This window comes from Gavia stellata, chromosome 3, assembly GCF_030936135.1.
Source record: "Gavia stellata isolate bGavSte3 chromosome 3, bGavSte3.hap2, whole genome shotgun sequence".
Classification (NCBI taxonomy): domain Eukaryota; kingdom Metazoa; phylum Chordata; class Aves; order Gaviiformes; family Gaviidae; genus Gavia; species Gavia stellata.
Window position 1 is genome coordinate 21,182,334 of NC_082596.1, and position 23,734 is coordinate 21,206,067.

At 40.1% G+C, this 23,734-nt stretch overlaps 1 protein-coding gene across 1 annotated transcript in view; it reads right to left on the bottom strand.

Moving 5' to 3' along the window:
- The window catches only part of OXR1 (oxidation resistance 1), a 257,761-nt gene that overhangs the window by 60,880 nt on the left and 173,147 nt on the right, over positions 1-23,734 (bottom strand). The window contains exons 3-4 of the mRNA XM_059815903.1: positions 9,411-9,493; positions 761-868 (exon numbers count right to left, since the gene is read on the bottom strand). Coding sequence (XP_059671886.1) covers positions 761-868; positions 9,411-9,493 — 191 coding nt within the window. The remainder of the gene's footprint in view (positions 1-760; positions 869-9,410; positions 9,494-23,734) is intronic.

A 23,734-nucleotide genomic window follows, 5' to 3' on the forward strand; every position in this document is an offset into this window, starting at 1 on the left:
AAGTATACAGCATGCCAGAAACACCTAGCCAATTATTTCTCTTGCTATTACTCTACTATTTGAGCAACCAAGAAATAGGCTGGGGAACAAGTTCATAGACATAGCTCTTAGCACTGAATGTAAAAAAAAAAAAAAAAAAAAAAAGAAAGATCAATTGAAGTTATTCACCCCTTAAATACATTATTTTGGCCATTGTAGGCATTCAAGCTACCTAGGCTACCTGGCTTTCAAACAGAAGTGAAAGGTGAAGGCAAAAAAAGGGAAAGAAAGATGTAAGCAATAGTGACCTGTAAGAAGTGAATGATAGTTCCTATACTTCCAGTAAGGATAGCAAGTTTCCAGGGTGGAATGAAAACATTATTCAATTTATTAAAATAGAATTGCAGGCAGTAACATGCAGTCAGGAATGTTGTTTGTAAGCTGTACCCTGAATTTGCCTTCTGAGCTAGAGTTGGTAAACAGCTTGCTATATTTGCAAAGTAACAATTTAGCTTGTACCCAAGTGTTATTATACTATTAAGTATATTTAAACGTCACCGATCTTACTTAAGAGACAGGTAGCTTCATTACATGTTCCCTTTTTAGGCTGTTATTCAATAGGCACAAGGCATTCACAAACCAGAGAAAAATGAAAAAGTCTTTTACAAAGCCAACAGGCCACCCTGTTAAGAGAAGTACTTTAACACTTTCTCTGGTAGAGATAAGAAATATAGGGAAAAAGGTCTTTGTTGGATAAGTAACATATATAGTGTAATAGTACCTGTCCAGGAACGACTGCTCTGGAGAAAAGCTTATTTAATTGGACCAGTTCATTGGGTGTTGTATCAAATTTCAAGGCAATACTGTTTAATGTATCTCTTGATTCCACCTGTATCAATTGGGGGAAAAAGAAAACAGAAAAACAAACCTGTAAGCAGTTAGTTCAAACAGCAGCTTACAAATTTTGTCACATGTAGATTTACTGAGATTTTGATCAACTTTAAGCCTTCGTTATCTTATGACTGCCCCCCTCCCCCGCAAAAAAACCCAAAAAACATACCTACTCCCTAAATATTAGTCTACTGCAACCCCATATAAGGACACCTGCCTTCCCACTGTGCTTCCAGGTGGCCAGAAATGTCAGTCACACACCCTGAACTGTAGGCTCAGCTATTGCACCAGAATGTCTGGTCTATAAATTCACTGCTGGGTACCACTAGACCAATACATGACTGACTGGTTTCACAGAACCCTTCATTCTCCCTCTTCAATTCCTCTTCTCCATTCTTCATTTACAGAAAAGCTGAAGCAATCTCTATAAATGCAAACACACTCTCTTCCTATTGAAATAAGCTTCTATTAACCTGACTTTCAAGTAAAAACCATCACTGAGATACAAAGTAAAAACACTGAAGCAAAACAGGTCAACCAGTATGACAGCAGATGGAGCATAAGCATTCTGAGCAGGTGATTCTCAAGTAAGGAAAGGATTTTTTTCAAGCTCTTATTTTCATCCGCATCTCCCAAAATGTATTCAATATGAACCAACAGAAGAAAGCAAAGGGGAAAAAAGTTTATTCACAGAGAGGATTTCAGAATAAAGAATTCATAGCAAGCATTTAAGAATGGTGAACATCATATGACAAGGGGGCATACAACCAAAAGTTTATTGCATAATGGAACAGGGCTTCATAAACAGTGTACCGGGAAAAATAAATCTTATCAGTTAAGATGAAGCAATATAAACAAAGCTACATTTGTGTTGCTAAATATGGAGCACAGCTAGAAAAATTCCACTGACTCCTGTCTTAAATGTCTTCTCATTTGTCTCTCTTATTACATCTGCAGAAGATACACACCTTCCACTCTATCTAAATAGTACTAGACTAATTATTCACAAGTTTAATTTTCCTTCTATTTTCAGGCTATTCACTTAAGTTTTCTTGACAATTACAGAAAAGAATGCTTTCTCTTTTAAATTCCCTTTTCTTTACTTAATTTTCAAGGGAAAAATAGGGAAGGGAGAAAAAAAGTGAAAGACAAAACCATGTTTTTCTTCATAGTGTATGTTCTACACACAACTGTTTTGAGAAAGCCAGTGGATATCCTTAGCTGACTGCATACCCACTAGGTGTCTTCTGCTCTTCACTCACTTCCTTAATAAAAATGTGGGAGCAACATGTCTTGTATGCCTTGTCAACTGTTGCTAGACTTAAAGGTAGGTATCCTTTACTTCTGCTTGAAAGATTAAAATGGGGCAAAAAAAATAATTGAGGGTAGGGTGAGGGGAGGGAAGGAAAAGTCTTGCAGCGTACATGTTTAATAGCTTTGGTACTGCTTGCTCAGAGTAGATCTTGACCTTACACAGTCACACAGAATAAGGCAGCATTTGGAACCAAAAGACTACACTGCTCTATTTCAGTAGCCATACTGCAATGGAGGTAAGTAAAGAAACATACATTGGGCTAGCCTGCTTCCAGCAGTACTGTATTGTGAACTGTTCCAGCCAAATTAATATATTCCATATAACTAATAAGCATTATATGTTCTGCTGTCAGTAGAATGTAATGAGGCATGTTCATTCTTTACAGAAGCAGCAAACATTTTGCCAGAATGGAAGAATATGTACCTACAGTTTATAATGTTAGTTAATATTGGGTGATTAAATATTTAATATTTCAATACATTTTATTTGCATGGCAAGAACAGCTGGCAAACAGAGTTCCTATTGGCTGCAAAGCAAAAGTAGTATATAAGAAGTTAAATAATTGCTCCTCAAAATGCATTCCCACTTAAACGTTCCAAAACTTAATACAGAACAGAACACTAGCCCCAAAAGAATTTAGGAAAAGAAACACTTTCTCTTCATTAACTTTTTTCAAAGTTATGTCATGTTAGTGAACACATGTTGACAGCACAGGAATAAAAAAGTATAACTGACAGATATAGAGAAGCAAACTATGTTCTTTATTTAAAGAGGGTTGTCCTGCGAGAAAAAGTGCTACAAATATAATGTATGCTGAAGGCTATTATAGTTCAACAGATAAAAACAGAGGTGGTTTGGATACTAACATAATTAAGGTTCACAAGTAAGAGTTGAAGAATTCCTTTCCGTATAGAATTCATCAATTTTGTAGAGGTGCATTTGTCAGCCTAGATTCACTAAAGAAAAAAAGATAGGTATTGCCAAAGAAATCGCAATTAGCTTTTTTAGATAAATTTCTAATTCTATTATGACAATTCTCTATACAGGAAGCCATTAAGCTAAACAAAGCAGCAAATATCTCTCTCTGCTGGTATTTCAGGTATGAAAGACTGTATTGTAGTACCTCTTAGTAATTAAGTACTTTCACATGCACCTGTTAGTAATTCAGTATGATCACATAGATATGCAAAACGTAAGAATATTCTTGTATGCCACTTTTAATTGGTACTAAAGCAGAAATCAGAACAGGACCCTAACCTCACCAGATACTTGTTCCAGAGAACAGTAACAAAACTAACAACCAAACCAAAGAACAGTAGTGTTTCCATCAGAAGCTCTACATAATACAGAAGGTTTGCTAAAACAAACTGTGAAGTGATATTCAAAAGCTTTGCCTAATTCAAAAGTTTGATCGCACATAAGTGTTGGAGGACAACGGTTAGCTGGTAGGTATATATTCCTTAGGTATCACTTACAACTGAAATATTTGAGATTTTAGACTTATTTATGATATGTTTTAAAATAAATTAATTAAAAGCATTCAATTAAAACCCACAAAACTTAAGCCCTTTAAGAGCGCATTCACTCTTTTCAGCCTTCAGAAATAAAACCATCTGTTGAGATCTCTTGGTAACTAAAGGGTTTATATCACAAATCATGAACACAAGAATGGCAAATATAAGCTTCCTTTTCTTATTTGGCTGTAAAGTTTGGACAGGCAGATCTCCACACTACATGGGATTTCAAAGACCAACACTGATACCTTCCTAAAACAAAGAAACTGTTCACGTAATAAAGACTTCCTGAAGTATCTCCCTATATTCAAAGGCCTGTTTTCCAATTCTCAAGCTTTCTACAATTTCAAAAAATATAATCTGAACAGCCAAAAGCTGAAAGAATAAACTTTGTGGGAAAGCGTAGTTTAAAAGCTAAAAAAGAAAAAAGCACCACCACATACCACAGCCACCCCACAGCTTTTCCAGTCATTTTTCCCCCCCATCAATTCAATACTGGAAGAGAGGGTAAAAGGTAATGCCTTCTCTCCCAGGAAACAAACTTTCTATATATTATGCTTGTAGCTATTCAAATGTTATTCTGAATATTAAGAATTTTATATAAATATTTGGATATTAAAGCACTATGCTGAATCTTCATGGGACAATTTCCCCTTTTGAGAAGGGAGAGGGATGATGAACAGTGGTTACACTGTTTCATTATTTTGACAGAATGGTAAGATTTGTTCAAATACAAGTAAACCTCTGAAAAAACAACCACCAGACGTAAAAACACTATTTGATTCCCTGAAACAATCTGAAATGGACCTCAGCAGGCCAGCTGGTACTTTCAAGTGGTTCAATACATATCATGCATTAGCTTTGTTTCCTTCAGTATTCTGACTTGAGTATAAAGACTGAAAGATACTGATTAATGAAAACGTAAAAAGAAAACAAGAATCACTTAGTCAGGACTGCATTAAACTTAACGCACAGAAACTTATATTTTAAAAAGCTCTTTTTCCATAAAAGTCGTTTTCCTATACTCAGTAGCAAGAGCTTCTGGTCATCAACTCTTATGTGGAGATAAGACACACAAGGCCTTACACCTAGTTACTTCTACCTTAAGTATATGTATAAAATTCTAAAGTTAGCAAAATAATCTTTTACAGATATGACTAGATACAGAAAGAGCCACACCTTCCTTTTCCAAAATCCCAAATCAAACACTCTTCAAATCACTGTGTCCCCATTTGAGCAGAGGTACATCCCACTACCCCTTTTCCACGTATTGAGCACTACTGATATACCCATGTTTGCCAGGTGTGCTTGTGTGCACCAGTAGACAAAGAGCTTTGGAGTCACCACTGACTATGGTTCAAAGTGCTTTCCTTTCTATCAGTTTAGCAGCTGGCAAAGTTATTTAAATACCTTATTTAAAACCAATTTAGCTACTGATATTCTAATGAACTTTACTCTCATTGCATCTCAACAATTGGAGTTCACTCATTCTTCCATTAAAAATGATACATTGAATACATATGAACCAGAGTGCACAACAAATTATCTAAATTTTTTTAAGTATCTCAAGAGTAGTTGTCGAAGAACCAGAAAACAATACTCTTAAACCATTGTTCTGTTAAAAGGAACTAACAAAATTAAAGAGATTGGAAGACTAGAAGGAGGGGTGAGGACAAAGGGGAGAAGAGGACACAACAACAACTTTGGTGCTGTACCCAAGCCTTTAGGAATAACAGATTATGACTATATTGACAAATTGTTAATAGGTCTAATTCCTATAACATGCAACATCAGGAAAATGGAACTTGCATATATCATAAAAGCCACTCCAGAAATAATTTTAAAATTAGGCAAAAGATACAACAGATAATGATGGCATATTACTTTATGATCCACATTTTCTAAATTCCCTCAAATTGGGAAAAAGACTATGACAGTGGCATACTCAAAGAAAAGCGACAGTCAGACAAGAACACAATCCCCGGCTTTGAAATGGAAGCACCAAGAAACAAGCAGAAAACCTCCTAAGTGTGTAGTAGTCTAAAGAGCTTGTATAGGCTTACAGTGGTAATAAAACTAGCTGCATCAGAAAAGAGAACCTTCAACACTCTCCATTCAAGCTACCCTAGGATTGAAAGCAAAATCCACAGTTGCTCTAGAAAGATACTAGCAGATACTCACCATTTATCTACTCTCAAAATAAACATGTTCAGCAAGTCATTACAACAAGAAATTCCAAGTATTCAAGCAGGTTCAAATTCTAGTGAACTTTCACCTGTTTGATGGTCAACACAACACTTGTTTGTACAACACTTGCCACCCACTCCCCTTGAGCTAAGAAAGGATCAAAAATTCCTCCTTGCTTTGCCTTAAAAAGCTGACTTCAGAAGCCCCTGTAGTTTTGTTCTCAGTATACTTATCTAACTGGTTTCTAACTAAAACAAAAAAGAATCAAGACCCAGCTTTCAGATGTTGGACTTACCACTAAATAACTGGGAAAAGATCACATGCAGGAAGACCAGCAGTTCAAAACTGAGGAGTCTGGCCTAAAACTTAGTCTTAAGACTCTGGTCTACTATAGGCTTGTGTGACCTTCATTAATTGGTATCAGGCTCTTCTCATTAACTGGACAACATACTCTGTGTGCTATAGTGCTTATCTGCTATTTCAGGGGAAAAGCACAGCCTTCGATCCCCAGAGAGTTAAAGGGGAGAGAGAGAGTGGGGCAGGGGAAAGGGAAGTCTTAGAGTGGACCCTCCCAACAGAGATAAACCACATCATCTGCTTCTGTTGCTCACTAGTAATTTTTTTTTTTCCCAGCAAAAAGTGCTTTTCCTGTATAGTTTTTTCCTCAAGTGCCATAGACTGTCTGTAAATAGCCACAATTATTTCCTTTTTCTCCTCAAAAGGAGGAGGGGTTAGAAGGCTTTTGTTGAAGTCATGCAACTGCTACCATGCTAGTGTCACTGGTGATCATTGGCCAACACTGTTGGCTTATGCTCCTTTATTTATCTGTAGCTGACTCTTCTAACACCTATAGGTAGACACTGGTTGTGTCTGTACAACATGCAACACAAAATATTTCTAATGCAACAGTAATATAATGATGTCAAATAAGCAACATAAAACCACTATTTTCACAACATAAGAAGGACTAAGAGTTCTAGCTAACAACAATAATTCACCTAAACTATCTGCTCTGTTGGTCATTAGAGCTGTTCACATGCATCAGCTGTGTGCAGAAGGGGAAAACAACTGGCTTGGAGCACCAACTGTGAATTCTGAAATAACCACCAATATCAATTTCCATCTAATCTGTTGACTGACACTCAGAAGAGAGGCTATATTAACTTAAAAAGATCTGTTCACTAAGCAGTAACAGTGAAAATAAACCAGAGTTTTCTGTATCCTTTAGAGGCAGTCACTAAAAATTAACTTTGTGACATTCTTTTAAACCTACTAGCCTGGGTAAGCTTAGGACGTGCTTCCTTCACTTAGTACGACATCTGTTGACATCTTCGCGCTGGAGCTACATACAGAACAGTAGTTGCAAGTTTTTATGTGCTTTGGGAATTTTAGTTAAAAACTTTAACATTAACTTTTGGCTTTATGTTTAAACAGAAAATATATTTTATTGTTTATTTGTCCCCAAAGTAATTATTGTCTTTTTTTAAAACTTCTGGTACAAAGTGTATTCACCTTAAAAACCCATAGTTTGCATCAAGTGAGATTCTATCTCACTCTAAACTTCAGGAATACGAATAACACTTCCCTCCTAAAACCATGTAGCCACTGGAAAAACTAACACATTAAATTATTGTTAAAAAAAACAAAGCAAAGAACTCCACTAAGTTTTCAACAATACTGGGGGGGAGTCTGGCTTTTGCCTTTGTCCTTCTACTACTTCTCAAAGCAGCAACACATGCAGACATATAAATATGTATGTGTGTATATATATACACACACACGTTTGTTGTTGCTTTGAGAGGTGGTAGGATGAAGGCAGAAACCAGACATAAGTTCATCTCTCCACGTGGTATAAAGTCATAAATATTGTGATAATTTGCTACTGTTATTACTTACGAGACCTCTCTTATACATATAGTGAACATAACCTTGATTCCTAAAGGTTAGATCTGTATATTTTGTTAAGACGTATGTGCATGACACATAACCAGAAGCTCTGAAAATTTCATGTTACCCAAGTACTTCACGAGTGAGAGGAACAGCAAGACCAGACAGAATACTGCATTTGTGAAGCTGAAATGCACTATGTTCCATACACACAAGCAGCTCCTTTAGAAGCTGGACTAAGTTTAAAGACGAAAAGTCTTTGATTCTTGTGAATCGCCTTTTTGACTCACAAGGAAATGAGACATACTTCAGTATGTGTTACGGAAGTTATTTTTGCAACTAAAACCCCACCTACTGGAACACAAAAACCTGCAGAGGCACATGACAACTTGACACAAACATACTAATTTAAGAAAAGGAAAGCTTGGTGCTTTAGCTTTGCCTGGAATCTTACATACCAAGGTAAATGCATGCACATAGTGGCAAGAGACAAGTTAAGGGATTTACTGACTGAAGAGGAACCCCAGTTTTACAGAGTTACATCTGAACATTTTCTCCAATTATTTCAGACAAAATGGGGTTAATGTCATAGAAACAACAGTCACATTTACTTTACCATTCTTCAGCTGCTAGAACTTAAGCAGAACAAATTTCTTTTCTGAATTTCAACTTCAAGGAAGTCTTTAGCATAGGCTAGAATGATAATCAAATTCACAATATAAGCCACACTAATGAAGTGCTTCTTGCTCCAATACACACATGCCCTGTCTCTCTCCAAATGACTATTACAGCCTTCTCAGTAGTTAAGCCATATCACAGCTTGGCTTAATGTAACATTAAGAGTTAAGTCTCCCCTGTATCTCTCTTTCTTGGAATAAGAGTCAAGTAAAAACTCTTTATAAAAGTTGTCATTTTTATTTTATCATATCCAGCTTCAAAAGCATTCAAAGATAACTGTGACAGACTTTCCCTATTTAATGTCAGCCCTATAAGCATTATTTATAGGCTTAATTATATTTCCAGTATATAACACAAGACAGATACTTCTCACTTCAGTTTCCCTTAGTAACCACAATGTGAAAAGCTGACTGCAGCACAGTTTGAGGGTCATTTCAAGAACAGAACAGGCAGAGAAAGGCTCCATTTTCAGATACTGCTGCAGAAACAGATCTGTACAGTAAAAGGTATAGATCTATGAAAATTATTAGGAGAATGCCAGAAGGTCAGTATCAAGATACAGCTCCCCCCCCAACTTCATTCTGTTATTTCTCCTGATGTCAACAGTTTATTAATAATGTATTAATCCCTGTATGAAAGCAGAGAACTTGCACATGATTTTATAATTAATGTTATTTACTGTTTCTAACTAGTTACCTAAAAGTGAACTAGTCAGACTGATTAGCTTGGCTTTTCCGAAGGAAAAAAGTAACTTAAGGAAAAAAAAAGCCAAATAAAAAAGCATTACTCAAGTACTACTAGCTAATTCCAGATTTAATTCCTGTCAAAATAAGCTATGAGATACACAGAATTTTAAGATTAAAGGTAATGCACATTACTGTTTTGCTTATATTTTGTAATGAAACTTTAAGTCTGCTCTGGCTATGCAATGACATTCTAACAATAAAGCAGTAACTTACAGAATATTCAATAGTCCCTTTAGGCTTTTGAAAAGACATTCGTCGCCCATCTTTCTTGTCTGGGGTCTTCTTCTGGCCAGTGTCTGAAAAAAATTGAGGCAACGTGCGTGTTAAATTCATTTTCCTCTCTCAGTACTGTCACAGGCTGCTGACTACAGCCCCGTGGGCAGACATCTAATTCACCAGTTACACAGATTGCTCCCGGTGACTCTGTTTAACAGACAACCGGCTGCTAGAATAGCGACTTCATTCCTCTGCAATGCTTTAAGAATTTGACCAATATAAACCACTGATAACTGGGAATCAATTAACTTCGTAAGTACTTGCTGCTATCCAGGAAGCCATTAATGAAGGAAAACTAAATAGGAGATTGATCCCAGGAGGCAAGCAACATTTCTGGAACTACTGTGTTTAATTGGTTTTATATCATACCCAGTCTGCTTTTGTCTAGAAGGGAGATGATCTAGAGTACCTGTATGTTCAATCTAATCAGTTGAAATTTTTTGTCTAAATGCTGTTTGATAAATACCGAGTATTTAAAGCTTTTTTATAAAACAAAGAGAATTAGTGCTTAACTTTGCAATTATCCTGTCTGTAGCAAACACGTACAGCCTATGCATAAACAATAAAGATTCTAAATAAATAACATGAGAACTGTCCTTTTTATTGGGGCATTGTATTTTGATGACCTCCATTTCACAAGCCAAATCAACAACAATTTGTACCTGAAGTATACTCTACTTTTTGATACTAATTGGCTTGATATTTATCATAAAGACAATGCAACAGTGTACTTACATAATTCAACAGAAAGCATTTAATTCTACATCTCTAGAAAAGTAGTTTTTATAACATACCCATTTATATACACACATGCATTTTTTGAGATGAATCTCTTAAGTTAGGTCTCTGTCACAAGGCCTCCACCTTCAACAGTTAAATATCTACTATTAAGAAGCCCAAAATACATGAATGAGATGTAGGGTTCTCATGCTACGATGGGATGAGTTATACTCCTGTTTTGACACATTCAAATAACTCTATATATTTAGGCAAATATTTCAAACCAACTTAAATAGAAAAAACAAACTTTACAAAATATATTATTTTAAAATATTTTAGCATGGCTAGATTGAGAAGAGAAAACATGCTGTACGTCTATTTAAGCCTCACCTGAGGTACTAAGGAAACTTGCTATAAATTGTCAGCAACTTCTGTGCATTACTATTTTTCATTAGCATCCTGACTGCAACACTGGAAAAGAGACTAGACAAATACTTGCACAAATTTCATTACACCCCCCTCCCTCCCCCATTCTACATGGATAGTTGAAACTATCAAGATATGAGAGGGAAAAAAATCCAACACAAAATACACAGGAAGTTCTGCAGTGTGAAAAGATACAAAACAACACAAACACACTAAGAAAATCTGAGCAAATACCTTACATTTGCTATACTGGGCAAGCTGCAGAGGGCAACAATAAAAGTGATTTCTAGCAGATTCAATGCAAGTACTCTCCCGGCGTGTTTTTTATATAATAAGGAAATAAACATTGGACTGATTCTACTTTTCTTACTATGTTGAAAAAAGTCTGAGGGAGAATGTTCCCATACCTACAAGACAAAAATTTATCTATAGATGGTATTAATTATGGTAAGTTTTTACAGCTATGAATGACAGTGAAGACTTTAAGCCTACTTTTATAAACTTTCTAGAAATTCTGAAAAATCTAAACACTGTAATTCTGCATCTTACTACCTTCATTCAATACGTTAAAAGGTATTTCTTCTCTTATTTACTAACTGCAGCTTTTCAAAAGTTACCTAAAAGAAACCCTTACTTCTGATTATATTAATACTTTTTAAAGATGCTACAAATGTCTCTAGAGAAATTTAAGCCAGCTCAGTACTGAATAAAACACACTAGAAGTCTGTGTGTAGACTAACAGTAACCAACATTCTCCTTTTCCAGGTCTTAGTAGGCATGGTGGTGTTGGGTTGATGGTTGGACTTGATGATCTATCTTACAGGTCTTTTCCAACCTTAATGATTCTCTGAAATATTCTGTTACCAAAGTTTCTACTTGACCTTGCAACACAACAGGCGCCTCCTCTGCAAGCTACTGAGAAACTGCAACAGCTACTTGACTGTAGCTGTTCCAAATTTTTCAGCCCATATCAAAGCTTTGCCAGCAACCTAATCTTTTTCTTTCAACAGCAGTCTGGTTCAAAAACTCTTAAGCAAAAGTCAAAGGATGCAGCTGAAGAAAGACTGATCTCATTCAGAATCCCGTATGTGCCTTAATAATCTATACATGGAGCACTCCTATTGTGGAACAAACACCTTCTTCCCCTCCGCCACCTCCTCCCCCACTATTAGATAGAAATAGAGAAGCCCCATACTACAAATGTATATACATGCTTCATTTGTATACCAGCCCAACGTTGTTTGTGGGTTTTTTCCTAACCCAAATTTAAGTTTGCTTTTTCTTCTTACTAGCTTGAGTATAAGTGTCTAAAGAGTTCGCAGACAGGTGCCATTCAAAGAGGTCAAAGTAAGTTATATTCTTCCTCTGCAGTAACTGAACAGTAGAATAAAGTCTTGCACAAATAACCACTTCTGTTCCTTATGCCAACAAGATGAAAAGAAAGTTATTTGTTCTTCAGGGCAGAAGGACCTACTGTGCTTTAGACTTCAGAGCACTGTGGTAACTTCAGGAAAGTAAGAGCAGCCAGGGGTAGGGGTAGGGGAGGAAGGTCCCTGTTGGAGGCACCTTGGAGGAAGCAGATGCCAGAACTCCTACCACAAAAATCACCAGGAGATTATAATCTGCAGTTTTTCATAGTTTTTTTAATCTCATCCCCTCCCATACCTAAGACAGTAATTCCTACCCTTTCCATCAGTGCCCGCTGTCATTCCTTCCCTCTATGATATCTTTATTTCCCCCTCGCTATACGGAGGCAGGATTTAAGTGTTTCATAACCTACTGTGACCTAAGTCCCCCGAGTCAAGAAGAGATGTAGGCAGGCAGTGCTGAGCTACATGCGCACTGACTACCCAGTTGGCCAAGCACCAGGCATAGCTATCAAATGCCACACCTCTGCCCGCAGCCTGAGTGCTTGAGCTGTCTGTTCGTACAGAACCCGTCCATTCCACCTAACGTCTCGGAAACAAAACTAGGAGGTATTTCAATTGTGAAAATAGGTCAGACTACGGGAGACATGCATTCAACCGCCCTGATGGCATACTGCAAAGCCTCCAACTATCTCTTGCTGAATGAGCAGGGTCCATTTTTGAGAGGAAATTAAATCTTTCAACCATCCTTGTGCCCCTAGTATTCTAGGAAGCATGTAAAAATGGAAACAACTGCCAGCCTAGGATGAAGTGGTCCAAAAAGACCTCAGCACCAACGGGAATCAATCTCACCCTTTCATTTTATTATTTTCCTGATGATAACTCTGTTGCGTGTGAGCGCCTCCTGTTAGGTTACACAAAATCACTACCTCATCTGCCAGCAGTAAGCCAGCGAGACCACCAAAAGCTGATGTTCTCAGACCACCAGTAGAAGAAAAACCTGATACCACCGACCACGCTACGCACAACCTCAAGAGTCAGCAGTAACTTGTTTAACAAGGGGATCTGCGGTACTAGGTTATTAGATCTCTAGCTGTGCTTCTTTAGACAGAAACAAGACCAGACCTGTTGTAACATCAAGGTCGATGCTTTAATTCTGAACGACATTTCACAGGACTGGGCCTCCACAACAGCTTGAAACACTGAAGTGAAAAAGTACATGTCAGATCCACAAATTACAAGAAAATATTTCAACTGTCTAGGATTTAAAAGACTAGAACTAGAAAGATACAGAAGGCAGTGTTCAAAATGACACCAGACCAATACTTAGGCTGAATGCTGGTTGCATGCATACAGAAACTTAAGATTAAATGACTGTAGCGTAAGAATAGTTACATATGATCATCAACATAACCAGAGAGTATGACTTACTGTTCCAACATATTTATACAAGACAGAAAAAGGGGTTTTTAGGAACATTATGTTTCAGGAGCATACAGCTTTCAGTGAGGCAGCTTTGACCTTAAAATATGTAATAGTCAGTGGCGTTATTCAGCTGTAATTTGAAGACAACTGAAGTTAAATTCCAACATTTATACATGAGTTCTACTAGCTGCTTCTGTAAGGCCCTGTGCCACTGAATTTTTTGGTTGACTGAAAATATTCTTGTGGCACTGCTAGTTCAAATTGACATGACAAGAGTGACATTTCTCATTTCTTAGTATGCCATTGAGCTGAACTGTAGACCTTCAATTTTCTGTTTGCTGATGCTTCCAGCACATCCTTTGGACTTCTGGCAATAAAAGCTGGTAAAGAGAACTCAAGATTTGTATTGTGATTAACAATGCAGTGATACATGCTAAGAACTGCTTAGGAGTATCTTCAAGCTCTACATAGAGCAAAATGTATTAAGTTTTCCTTTACCTTACTATTTTTCTGCATGATAACTTGCAATGTTTCTCAGCTGCTGATCTTCTATTCATTTCAATGTTAACAGAAATTACATAGATCACTTTTTCCAGGGGAATAAATTGATAAACCAAACAAGTATCCTTTGAGATAAAGCAAGTAAGCTGGACAAGCCAACAATTAATGCAAATTGCTTACAATTAATAACTGAGCTTATTATGGTCAAGAAGATGAGAAAAAGGATGATTTATCTGCCACCTGCCGCCCTCCCCAATGAGAGCTGCAAGTTATGCATTGGATTTTACATGTATTTAAGAAAAAGGCAGAGGCAGCAGCCTTGTTAAATGCTTGTCTAGGACACAATTTTTCACAGTTCTTAAAAAAATGCAGCACATATGGGGCAAAGCTTTTTAAAACTGATTCACAAGAAGGTAAGGAAAGAAAAGTAGTCTGTCTTTGAAGTATTCTCAAGTATGCTGTTATTTACCAGCACATGAAACAACTTTCCAATTGATAAAACAGAGGAAGCATAGATATTACATCTTTATTTGATGAGTTCCGCTCAATAACAATTAGATAATCTATTCATAAAGAAACAAAAAAAGACTGAAGTAGGAAATCTTTGTATTCCATAAGGCTCAGTGACCTGGGGTGCCTAACAGCAGGGGCTACATCTCAGTAGAGCAACTGTCTCATTGACCCTTCTCCCCCTCCTGCAGTCAGATATGCTTATGCTAATTACTGGAATATTATTTTCAGTTATCTTCTAATGTCTTAGGAACCAGAAACAAAGAGGCCCTAATAGTAGCCTACAAGATGCAAGCCTGCAATTTTCTAGCCCAAATGGTAGTTTTTCAGACCAAGGCAGTGTCATAAACCATGCCCCCTTTAGTCTCCTCTTGCTGCGCAACTGCTACTTATTCCGCGATAGTGTCTTCCTAGTAAGTCATGTTCTCAAAACTCTTGATCCTTATCACTGCTCTCCACACTTTTGTTTGCATTTTTCTCAAGCAAAACTCCAAACTAAATGCATCCGAGACCTTGTTAATGCTGCATCAGTATTTCAAACACATCAAAATAGGTTTTTCCTGCAATACAGATTCAGCACTGATTCAAGTTCATTTTGTGATCCCCCTAACACATGGCCCTCTTTTCTGCTATCCAGTCAGCTGCATAGCACATAGGCAGAAATAATTAAATGTGTGATTTCAGGATGAAAAACAGTTCAATAGAAACAAATTTAAGGCAGGCCACTCCTCCAAATGGCTAGGAGACATAAAGCAAGCTCCATGCGTGACACTCCTGGTATGTGCATCACATGGGTTTTCTTCCAAAATAAGATTTCACATTTAGGGTAAAGAGAAATGTTTCATCAAGTTTTCAGATTATGCCATAGTATGTGTTAACAACAATACACTTCCTTCCCTGTTCCATCTAAAATATGTATGTATACAGTTTAATACATTGGAGACTACTTAACTGCAATTTTCACCTACTGTACAACCTCTCTGCAGACCAAATGTATATATTAATGAAAACTTGCAAAAATCATGACTGCTCTACTGAGACAGCAAAGGAAGTCAACTTTTCCAGTAGTTATTGTGCTTCTCTTTCAGATATTTAAGCCCATTTAGTTGTACATCTTCAAGTCTACACAATACCCCATAAGCAGTTTGACCATCAAGCAGCGATATCAAGTTATCCTTAGACAGCTTTAAGAATTTACACTTTGCCTTATCACACTTAAGCCAATGGTACCTAGCTTTTCTAAGAGCTCAAAATCAGCTAGTTTATCCTAACGACGTAGCAGACTTGTGCACTGCAACTGCCCTGCTAACATGCAAACCGATCTACTGTGCACGTGAAGTTAGACCCAATGCTTCGGTAAACATCTTGCTGTACAGGTTTATTGCATTAGGTCTGCAGATGACATCAAACTGGGGGGGAATCAGTCAACATCCTTCAGGGCAGGGTTGCCATTCAGAGGGACCTGGACGGGCTGGAAGAACAGGGTGACAGGAACCTTATGAAATTCAACAGGACAACAGTCCTCTGCACAGGAAGGAAGAGCCGCTTGTCTTGTACAGGCTGGCACTGCCCAGGCTCTGCTCTTTCAGGCTCTGCTGAAAAAACCCTGAGGGTCTTCGTTAGGCAACATGAGCCAGCAGTGTGCCCTGTCAGCAAGGAGGGCCAACAGTGTCCTCAGCAGCATAGTGAGCAGACAGAGCACCAGAGAGAAGCAGCTATTGTCCTTAACTTGGCACTCAGACTGCTTTTGGAACACTGGCTCTAGTGTCACCATCCCATCCCCGCCCCCCCCCAGTCCCTTTCAATATAAGAAAGGCATTAATAAACAAAAAACATTTTGGTGAAGGGCCACCAAGGTAGTCAAGGGTTGTGAGAAGAGGCTAAGAAAAGAGAGCTTCTCCAGCCTGAAAAGGAGATGGTTACTGTAACAGCAGCTTTCCTGTACCTTCTATATAACTTACCCACAGGTATCAAGACGACAGAGCCAGGCTCTTCAGTGATGTATTGTAAGAAAACAAAAGACAACAGACATAACGGGCAAACATGAGAGCCTCTGACTGGAAAAAAGGTAAAAATCTAATTGCCCAGAGCAGTTGCGCAGTTTCCATCCTTGGAAGTTTAAGGCCCAGCTGCTAAAGCACTGAGAAACCTAGCCTGAAGTCACAGTCTTCCCTACTTTAAGCAGGGCTAAACAGTCTCCGTTGCAATTCGAGTTATCTGTAACTATGATTCCTCCCACATTTTTCTGGCTGGCAATGCAGATGCATAAGGCCACCACCAAAATTAGTTTTTCAGCTGTTTTTAAGGCCATCTCTTCCCTTGCCTCCCCAAACCGAACCAGAGGCAGATCCACACATATAACACAGTGAGGTTGTGTTGCTTACTGATGAACAGAAAAGTATTATTCATCCATGTAGTAAGATGAAAGGCAGCCATGAGCATGCAGATTCTCAATAAAACATCAGCTTCAAAACTGTGTTAAATGTTAGAAATGGGAATTAACCAGAAAAATTAAGATAAAAACACAACATGACACATTAAAACAAAAATGCACTATAGTCAAAGGATACCAGATTACTAGAATAAACCATACTTAGATTATAAACTAATCTATCAGATGACTGAAACCAATATAAACTGAACTTCAGTAAAACATCCAGTATATCAGAATCCTACTGAACAGTAAAAAAAGGACCAAGAATTGTAAACTATGTCAAAAATCCACTGAAGGGGAGAGTGAAATAGAAACTAGCAGAATGGACAGGTACATTAATGCGCTCCCAATGGACTAGTTTTTAAAAACAGTTCAATTGCATATCTGCAAACAAACTCGGAAACACAATCAACAGCAAAGGTTGGGCAAAAGGACACACAAAGAATTCTGTAGCCCGAAAGCCTGGAGAAAGAAAGCAGGGCGAGATGTAATAGTATGAAGCATAACATGAAGTAAAAGATCATTTAACATCACATACACCCAGGGAATAGTCAAGAATTTCTATATACTCGTAGCGCATAAGTCGGAAGAAAAGATTGTGCATACATTAACATATCACAAGATGACTGAGTCACCAGCCTGATACATTCCAAGATCACATTTGCTTCTTATGCCTGTACCAACTGAAGTATTTTCAGACATGAAAGTGAAGCATTAGCGTCTTTGTACAGGGTGCGGGTACATTTCACATGTGTTTCATCCGGAACACTGTGTACAAGAAAACTTGCAGATTTGTGCCTCCCCAGTTTGAAGCTTCTCTCATACTTTATCATGCACCTGTTAATTTCTTAAAAGTAAAGTACTGAATAAGGATGAAGCGAGGAAATAACCTACCTTATTCTTATGTCTGCTTTAGTCTGAGACAGACTTTTAGAGAGGAAGATACTAACTTCTACACCAGGGCTTAACAAATGTATTGTAAATTGGCCCTGCACGTTTACCTTTCTAATGCACTACTGTTACCTTCACCACAGTACAAAGGACTGACAGGCCACATGCCTTACCAGATATACTGTGTGTGGTTCTCTTATCAAGACTCAAAAGCTGATAAGAAAAAAAAATGGTAAATAAACCCACAGGCCACATGGTTCAGAACTGAACAATGAAGTTGAGCCTGAGAGAGAAAAACAAAAAAAGGGTCTTTTAATAGAAGGCAGCTAGAACAATTTCCCTGACAGACTAGTTAAGAGGATTCTCCGAACAAGGAGTTCTGAATGACTGATTCCCATTTCTTTAATTTCTGTACTTAATGAGAGACATACTGCAGGAAGTCAAGAAAGTCAAGACTGCCTGTGCAGTGTATTTTCTCCCTCCATGAAGTGACCACAAACAGAAATGAGGTGAAAATGTTGAGGAGGGAAGAAGCATGATATGCCAGGTATGGAAGCACAGCCTCACAAAATCAAAAGTGTTATCTGGAAGAAAACTCTTGAGTACATCTACTCCAGCCTCTGGTTTGAAGCAGGAATATTGTCAACATCAAATTAGGTCAGCTTAAAACTGTAACCTGTCCCAGTGATGGGCCACCCTCCTTGTGAAGTTTTTTCTACCGTCCAATTTGAACCTCCCAAGCTAAAACTCATGGCTGCTGCCCCTTCTTTTATCAGCTCTTATTACTGAGAAGAGCATGCCTGTTTAGGTAGATGTAGGTCACTATGAGATTGCCTCTAAGGTGCCTTGGTCTCCTCTTTGCAAGACTAAAGCCCAGCTCCCTCAATCCCTCCTCACAGGTCATATGCCCTATGCCCCTAAACGTACTGGCTGGACTCTCTATAGTTTCTCAGCAGCCTTCTTTAACAGTGGTGCAGCAAACCAAAGAGTGTGTTCAAAGTATGGCCTCACCAGTGTCACAGAAAAGAAGCAAAACCATGTCCCGCACTCTGCTGGCCACACTCCCCCTTTGACAGCAGACAAAGCAAACAGCATACTAAACTATGAGACATGCTGTTGGCTCATTTAAGTAAGAGGTTTGTACAGATGAGACTCAAATTAAACTGAACAGTCAAGTTAATTCTGCAGTAAAGATAATTCTTAATCACACACTACCTAAAGCCTTGAGTTGCATCTTAAAGCAAATAAAAATGCATGCAACTTCAAGATGCTAACACCTACAATATATACCAATAAACAAGAAAGCTACATTCCATTCTAGCTGAAGTATTCAAGGCCTGGATTTACCTAGAAACATACATACTAGCTCTTTCTAGAGATTATCAACAGACTATCTTTAGAAGTTATATTTCAAAGCCCACAAAGCCTTTTTTTTTTTTAAGGAATTCTTCGGTCTGAAATTATTGGTAGCACCTTTACTAAAGCCAGATGCTTTCTCTAGAATTTCTGGTTCTCCTTGCATTTTTATCCTCCACCACAATCATTAAAAGACGAAATACCTTTCTAAAGCTATTTCACTGACTTGGCTGCTGACACAACGTAAACTGGTTAAACAGGTTTACAGCCTCCTATGGCACTACTCAGTCTCCCAGCGTCTCCTTTCTCCGTGCTAAGAAATACTATAAACTGTTCTGCATGTACCCGAAGAAGCACACAGGCTCAGAACAGTGATTTAAGGTACAGTATTTGACCAGACTTGCCTCCCTGAACTTGGAAACCTTATAGTGCAGCTATTCAACTGTTTAGAAAGACAAGAAAACAGTAAATGTAAATTTACTAATATTACATGAATAAAATTGAGATACTTCATTGTAAAAGTGAAATTAAAAATAATTAAGAATAAAAATGGTTAGGTTTTGTTTCAGAAATGTGGAAATAGGGTTTTAAGTTATTTATGAAGAACTGCTCTTTTAAGAAGTAATGCATAGTCACAACTGAACCATGCAAAGAAAATGAACACTGAAAAGATCTTTCTGAAAGTCTTAAGTGAGGAAAAAAGCTAGATTAATAGGTAAGCTTGGATCCAGAACATCACATACAGAGACTAAACATTTGGAGTAGTTAGAATTTGCCATTAATGTTTAAGTTAATGTCAGGGGACCCATCTCTAATTAAAACAGAAGTTGGATTTCAACTGAAGTATTGTAATCACTGTTACAGCTTCCAGAGCACCCACTACCACGGCACAGGCGGTTTGTGAAAGTCAGCAAAATGTTTGCCAGAAGAATAATTCTAGTCACAAGAATTTGTTTCTGCCCATAAGTGACAGAAACCCCGTGAAGGAGAAGACAGCATGGGAGGGCCAGGATCTAATTGCCTCCTGAGATGTGCTTTGCCTAGGTTACGAAAAAACCCAAAGCATGGTTCTGTCAAAAAGACAGATCAAGTTCTATATAGACAGAAACCCACCCTGTGTTCCAGAACTGCAGTCACTTTTCATTAACACAAGTATTACATCGTGAAAGTACCCGAGGAAATAAACCTCCTGCTCAAAGCCAGAGCAAAACCAAAAGCATTATAATGCAATCTTAAGTTAATCCTTTGTCCCAGAACAGGAGGGGAAGAATATTCATAAAGAGCTTCTCCCTCCAAGAAATGACATGTATCCCAGGAGACACTTTAGACTAACAGCTGAACACATGGCCTTGTAACTGATTAAAAGGCCAGAAGATCCTAAAGAGTTTTACTGCCATTTTGCTTCTGCAAATAGTGTAAGTAATCTCTGTCAACAAGCCTTTAAGAGCTTGTATAGGCCTTATTCAAGGTACTTCATCTCACTGCTGAAGCAAAAGTTGCTGTCTCTTTCTCTCCCTGTATGTCTCGGGAGAGAGGGAGGTGGAATAAAGAAAGAAACAGTGGCACTGTAAATATAGCTGGTTACCTATTGTCCTTTCTGTGTAAGAAGTGTGATCCAAGACACACAAGGAGACATCATCTGACAGACCGCATAGGCAAGGCAACAGGAATGCCTACTACAGTAAGTAGCAGACCTCGTTTCTCTTGATAAAAAACCCAATTATTTTACTCTTCCTAAATAACCTAAAGTAACAAAGAAACTTAATAGTCTTTAATATTACCTTTCAGTAGAGGCCTGACTCAAATGTTCCCTAGAGACTACAACAAACATAGGATCATCCACTTAGCAGAGACCTTCTTGAAATAGAAAAAAAATAGTTACTATTCATTGTATACTGCTCTTCAGATTTTTAGAAAGCATTTTCACAAACTTAACTTCATATGTCTTCTTCTTTCCAACCAGTCCTTAAACCATGCTGCTTTTACTAGCTACGTCATGATTTGTTTTTTCTCTCCAATCAATAGCATTACCTCCCTAGAGTCCTTACTGGCTGGTCCTCTTCCACATACAGAGTCTGTGTACATTCGTTGTCCATCCCTCCAGTTTTCATGGTATTTCTTACCAATCTGAGTGCTCACTTGAGAGGAGTAAGTTACAATATCCATCCTTACAACCCAACGACATTATCAAGTAAGGGGGTGACAAAAGCAGCCCTCGTACTCCCAGACAAAGGAGAAAGAGAGTCACTTACTGTCTCCTGACTGACCTGTTTGACCACTGAAAGGCAGACATACCACTTCTGCCTTTACCATCACCAAACCTACTTCTGAAGTACTACTTGCCTGTTCTCCAGGAGCACACGAGAGGCAGAAACCACTTTGTACACAAAGGAGATCTCAATCCAAGGAGTTTGTCCTCCAGTCGCTTTCCCTCACCCTGGTCAATAAGTACCAGGAAAGCGTGTGTGCGTGGGAGGGGGTGTAGTGAAAGTGAATGTACCAGTACCGTCTCTGAAATCAGGAAGACGTGCAGCAAGAGCAAAGTTGTTGTTTTGTTATCAGAGCCGTCTTCTGGGGCAACCCCTTCGGGACGCAGCCTCTGCTCAGGCAGGCGCCAGCAACAGCCCCGGCACGGCGGCGGGGCAGGCCGTGGCCCATGTGCCGGCCCTCCCTTCGCCGTCTTCCACCGCCGCCTCCTCCCTCGGCTACCGCTCCCCGCCGCCACGGCGCGGCCCCGGGAGCGGCGGGGAGCAGCCCGCTACGGCTCTCCCTGCCACGGCTCGGCAAGGCTGCGAGCCACGGGCACGGCAGGGCAGCCGCGGGCCGCTCCCCACCGGGAAGGGACCCTCTCCCCCTCCTGCTCCCCCACGCTCTCGCTTCCCCCGGAGCTCGCTCCGCTCCAGGGAGATCAGAGGGGGTGAGAAACCCACCCCAGCGCCCAGGGAGGCCCCTGCCCGGCCGCTGCCCCTGCCGCCACCCGCACGCGCCGGCCCCTTCCCCGCCGATACCTGGCGCCGGCCCGGCGGGGCCCGGTGCCCCGCGGCTCCGGCCGTCCTGGACGCGGACCTGGCGGAGGCCGCCAGGCACAGCCCCCCAGAGGCGGCTGGCGGTGCCGCGCAGGAGGCGGCCGCCCTTGCCGGTGAAGGTAGTGAGGTAGTCCATGGCGGCGGGACGGAGCGGGAAGCTCCTAACGGGCGGGGGACCCCATGGCCGGGCCGGACACGCAGCTCCGCGCGGCCACCGGCCTCAGCCCACAACTTGTGCAAACTTTGGGGTTCGGCCCCGCCTCCATTTAAAGGGGCCGCGGCGCCGCCGCGGGCGCTGGGCGCGGATGGGCGCGACCCGGGGGCCGCGCGCGGAGCTGGCCCCGAGAGCCGAGGCCGCGGCGCCGAGGGGGTCTGCGGCCGCGCCCCCCCCGGCATGCCCGAGGCCGGGGCAGGCCCGCGGGGCGCCGCGCGGGGCCGGGGTGGCGCGATGCGGGGTTGTGCGGGCGCGGGCCGCTCAGGCCGCGGCCGCCCTCCGGCGGAGGGGCAGCGTCTCTTGGGCTGGACGCTCCTCCCGCCGCTGCCTCACCGCCCCGCATCCTTCAGAGGTTCCTTGTTTTTCCACAAGGCCGCAGAGGGGGGGAGGCGGGCCTCCCAGGCTTCTCTCTGCTGCAAGAAGATGGCCCGTCCGCTGCCGGAGAAGGCTTTTAGGGGTGTAGGCCATGAGGGGGTTTCATGGCAGCCATGAACAGCAGCGGTGCCCACCTGGGTCTCCTTACCACCGCTGTAACCAGGACACTTGGGACATTGCTTCCTTATAGTCTCAGGCAGGCTCACGGCCACCTGTACATCTTTATGAACTTACCCACTGTTTGGGGTTTTAGTTACATTTTGTAAAAGCTCACTGCTTTACAATGACGTGCTGCAAAGCTTTCTATTAACTTTTAACTTTCGTGTCTCAGCTTCCCTTTACTAAGAAGCATGAAAATCAAGAATCAAGGCAATCTCTTTTAAATCTTCTCCCAGTTGTGGATATTAAGAAGTTTTACCACTGTAACTGTAAAACAAGACCAGCTGTGGCACTGTGTGTTTTTGCTGTTCTGCTTCTGATCCCTCACTCTCAGACTTCCCTGCCATCTGGGATGCCACCGTCCTTGCTGCGCTAGCCCAGCCATGTGCCCCGTCCTCCTCTGAGAGTTTGCCAGCGTTCACACCTGATTCAACCTTTGAACTGACGACGTCACTTTAGTCTTCCAGCAGAACTTACTAGGTATACAAATGTTTCTTTTTGAAAAAGTCGTTTGATTTGTGATGTTCATTTGTACCCTCGCAGTCTTTGTCTTCACAATTCTCGGAACTTTTAAGGTTTGAAGAAATAAAAACAAGTTAGAACATGATCCAACATTTTAACAGAGAAAGAAATATCTAAGGCATTGACTCTCATGATTAAGATCTGCCTTACGATGTTCATTCTGCACGTACTGAGGTTGGAAGAACAGCCATATAATTATATTTACTACCTGTGCCATAGACCTTAAGAACACAGAACTGTAACCTAATGTGCTTATATTCTAATCAGAGTATGATGCCATTATATGCTGCGTCTAGCTGCAAATGAAAACATTGTTTAATAAAAAATGCTCTTGT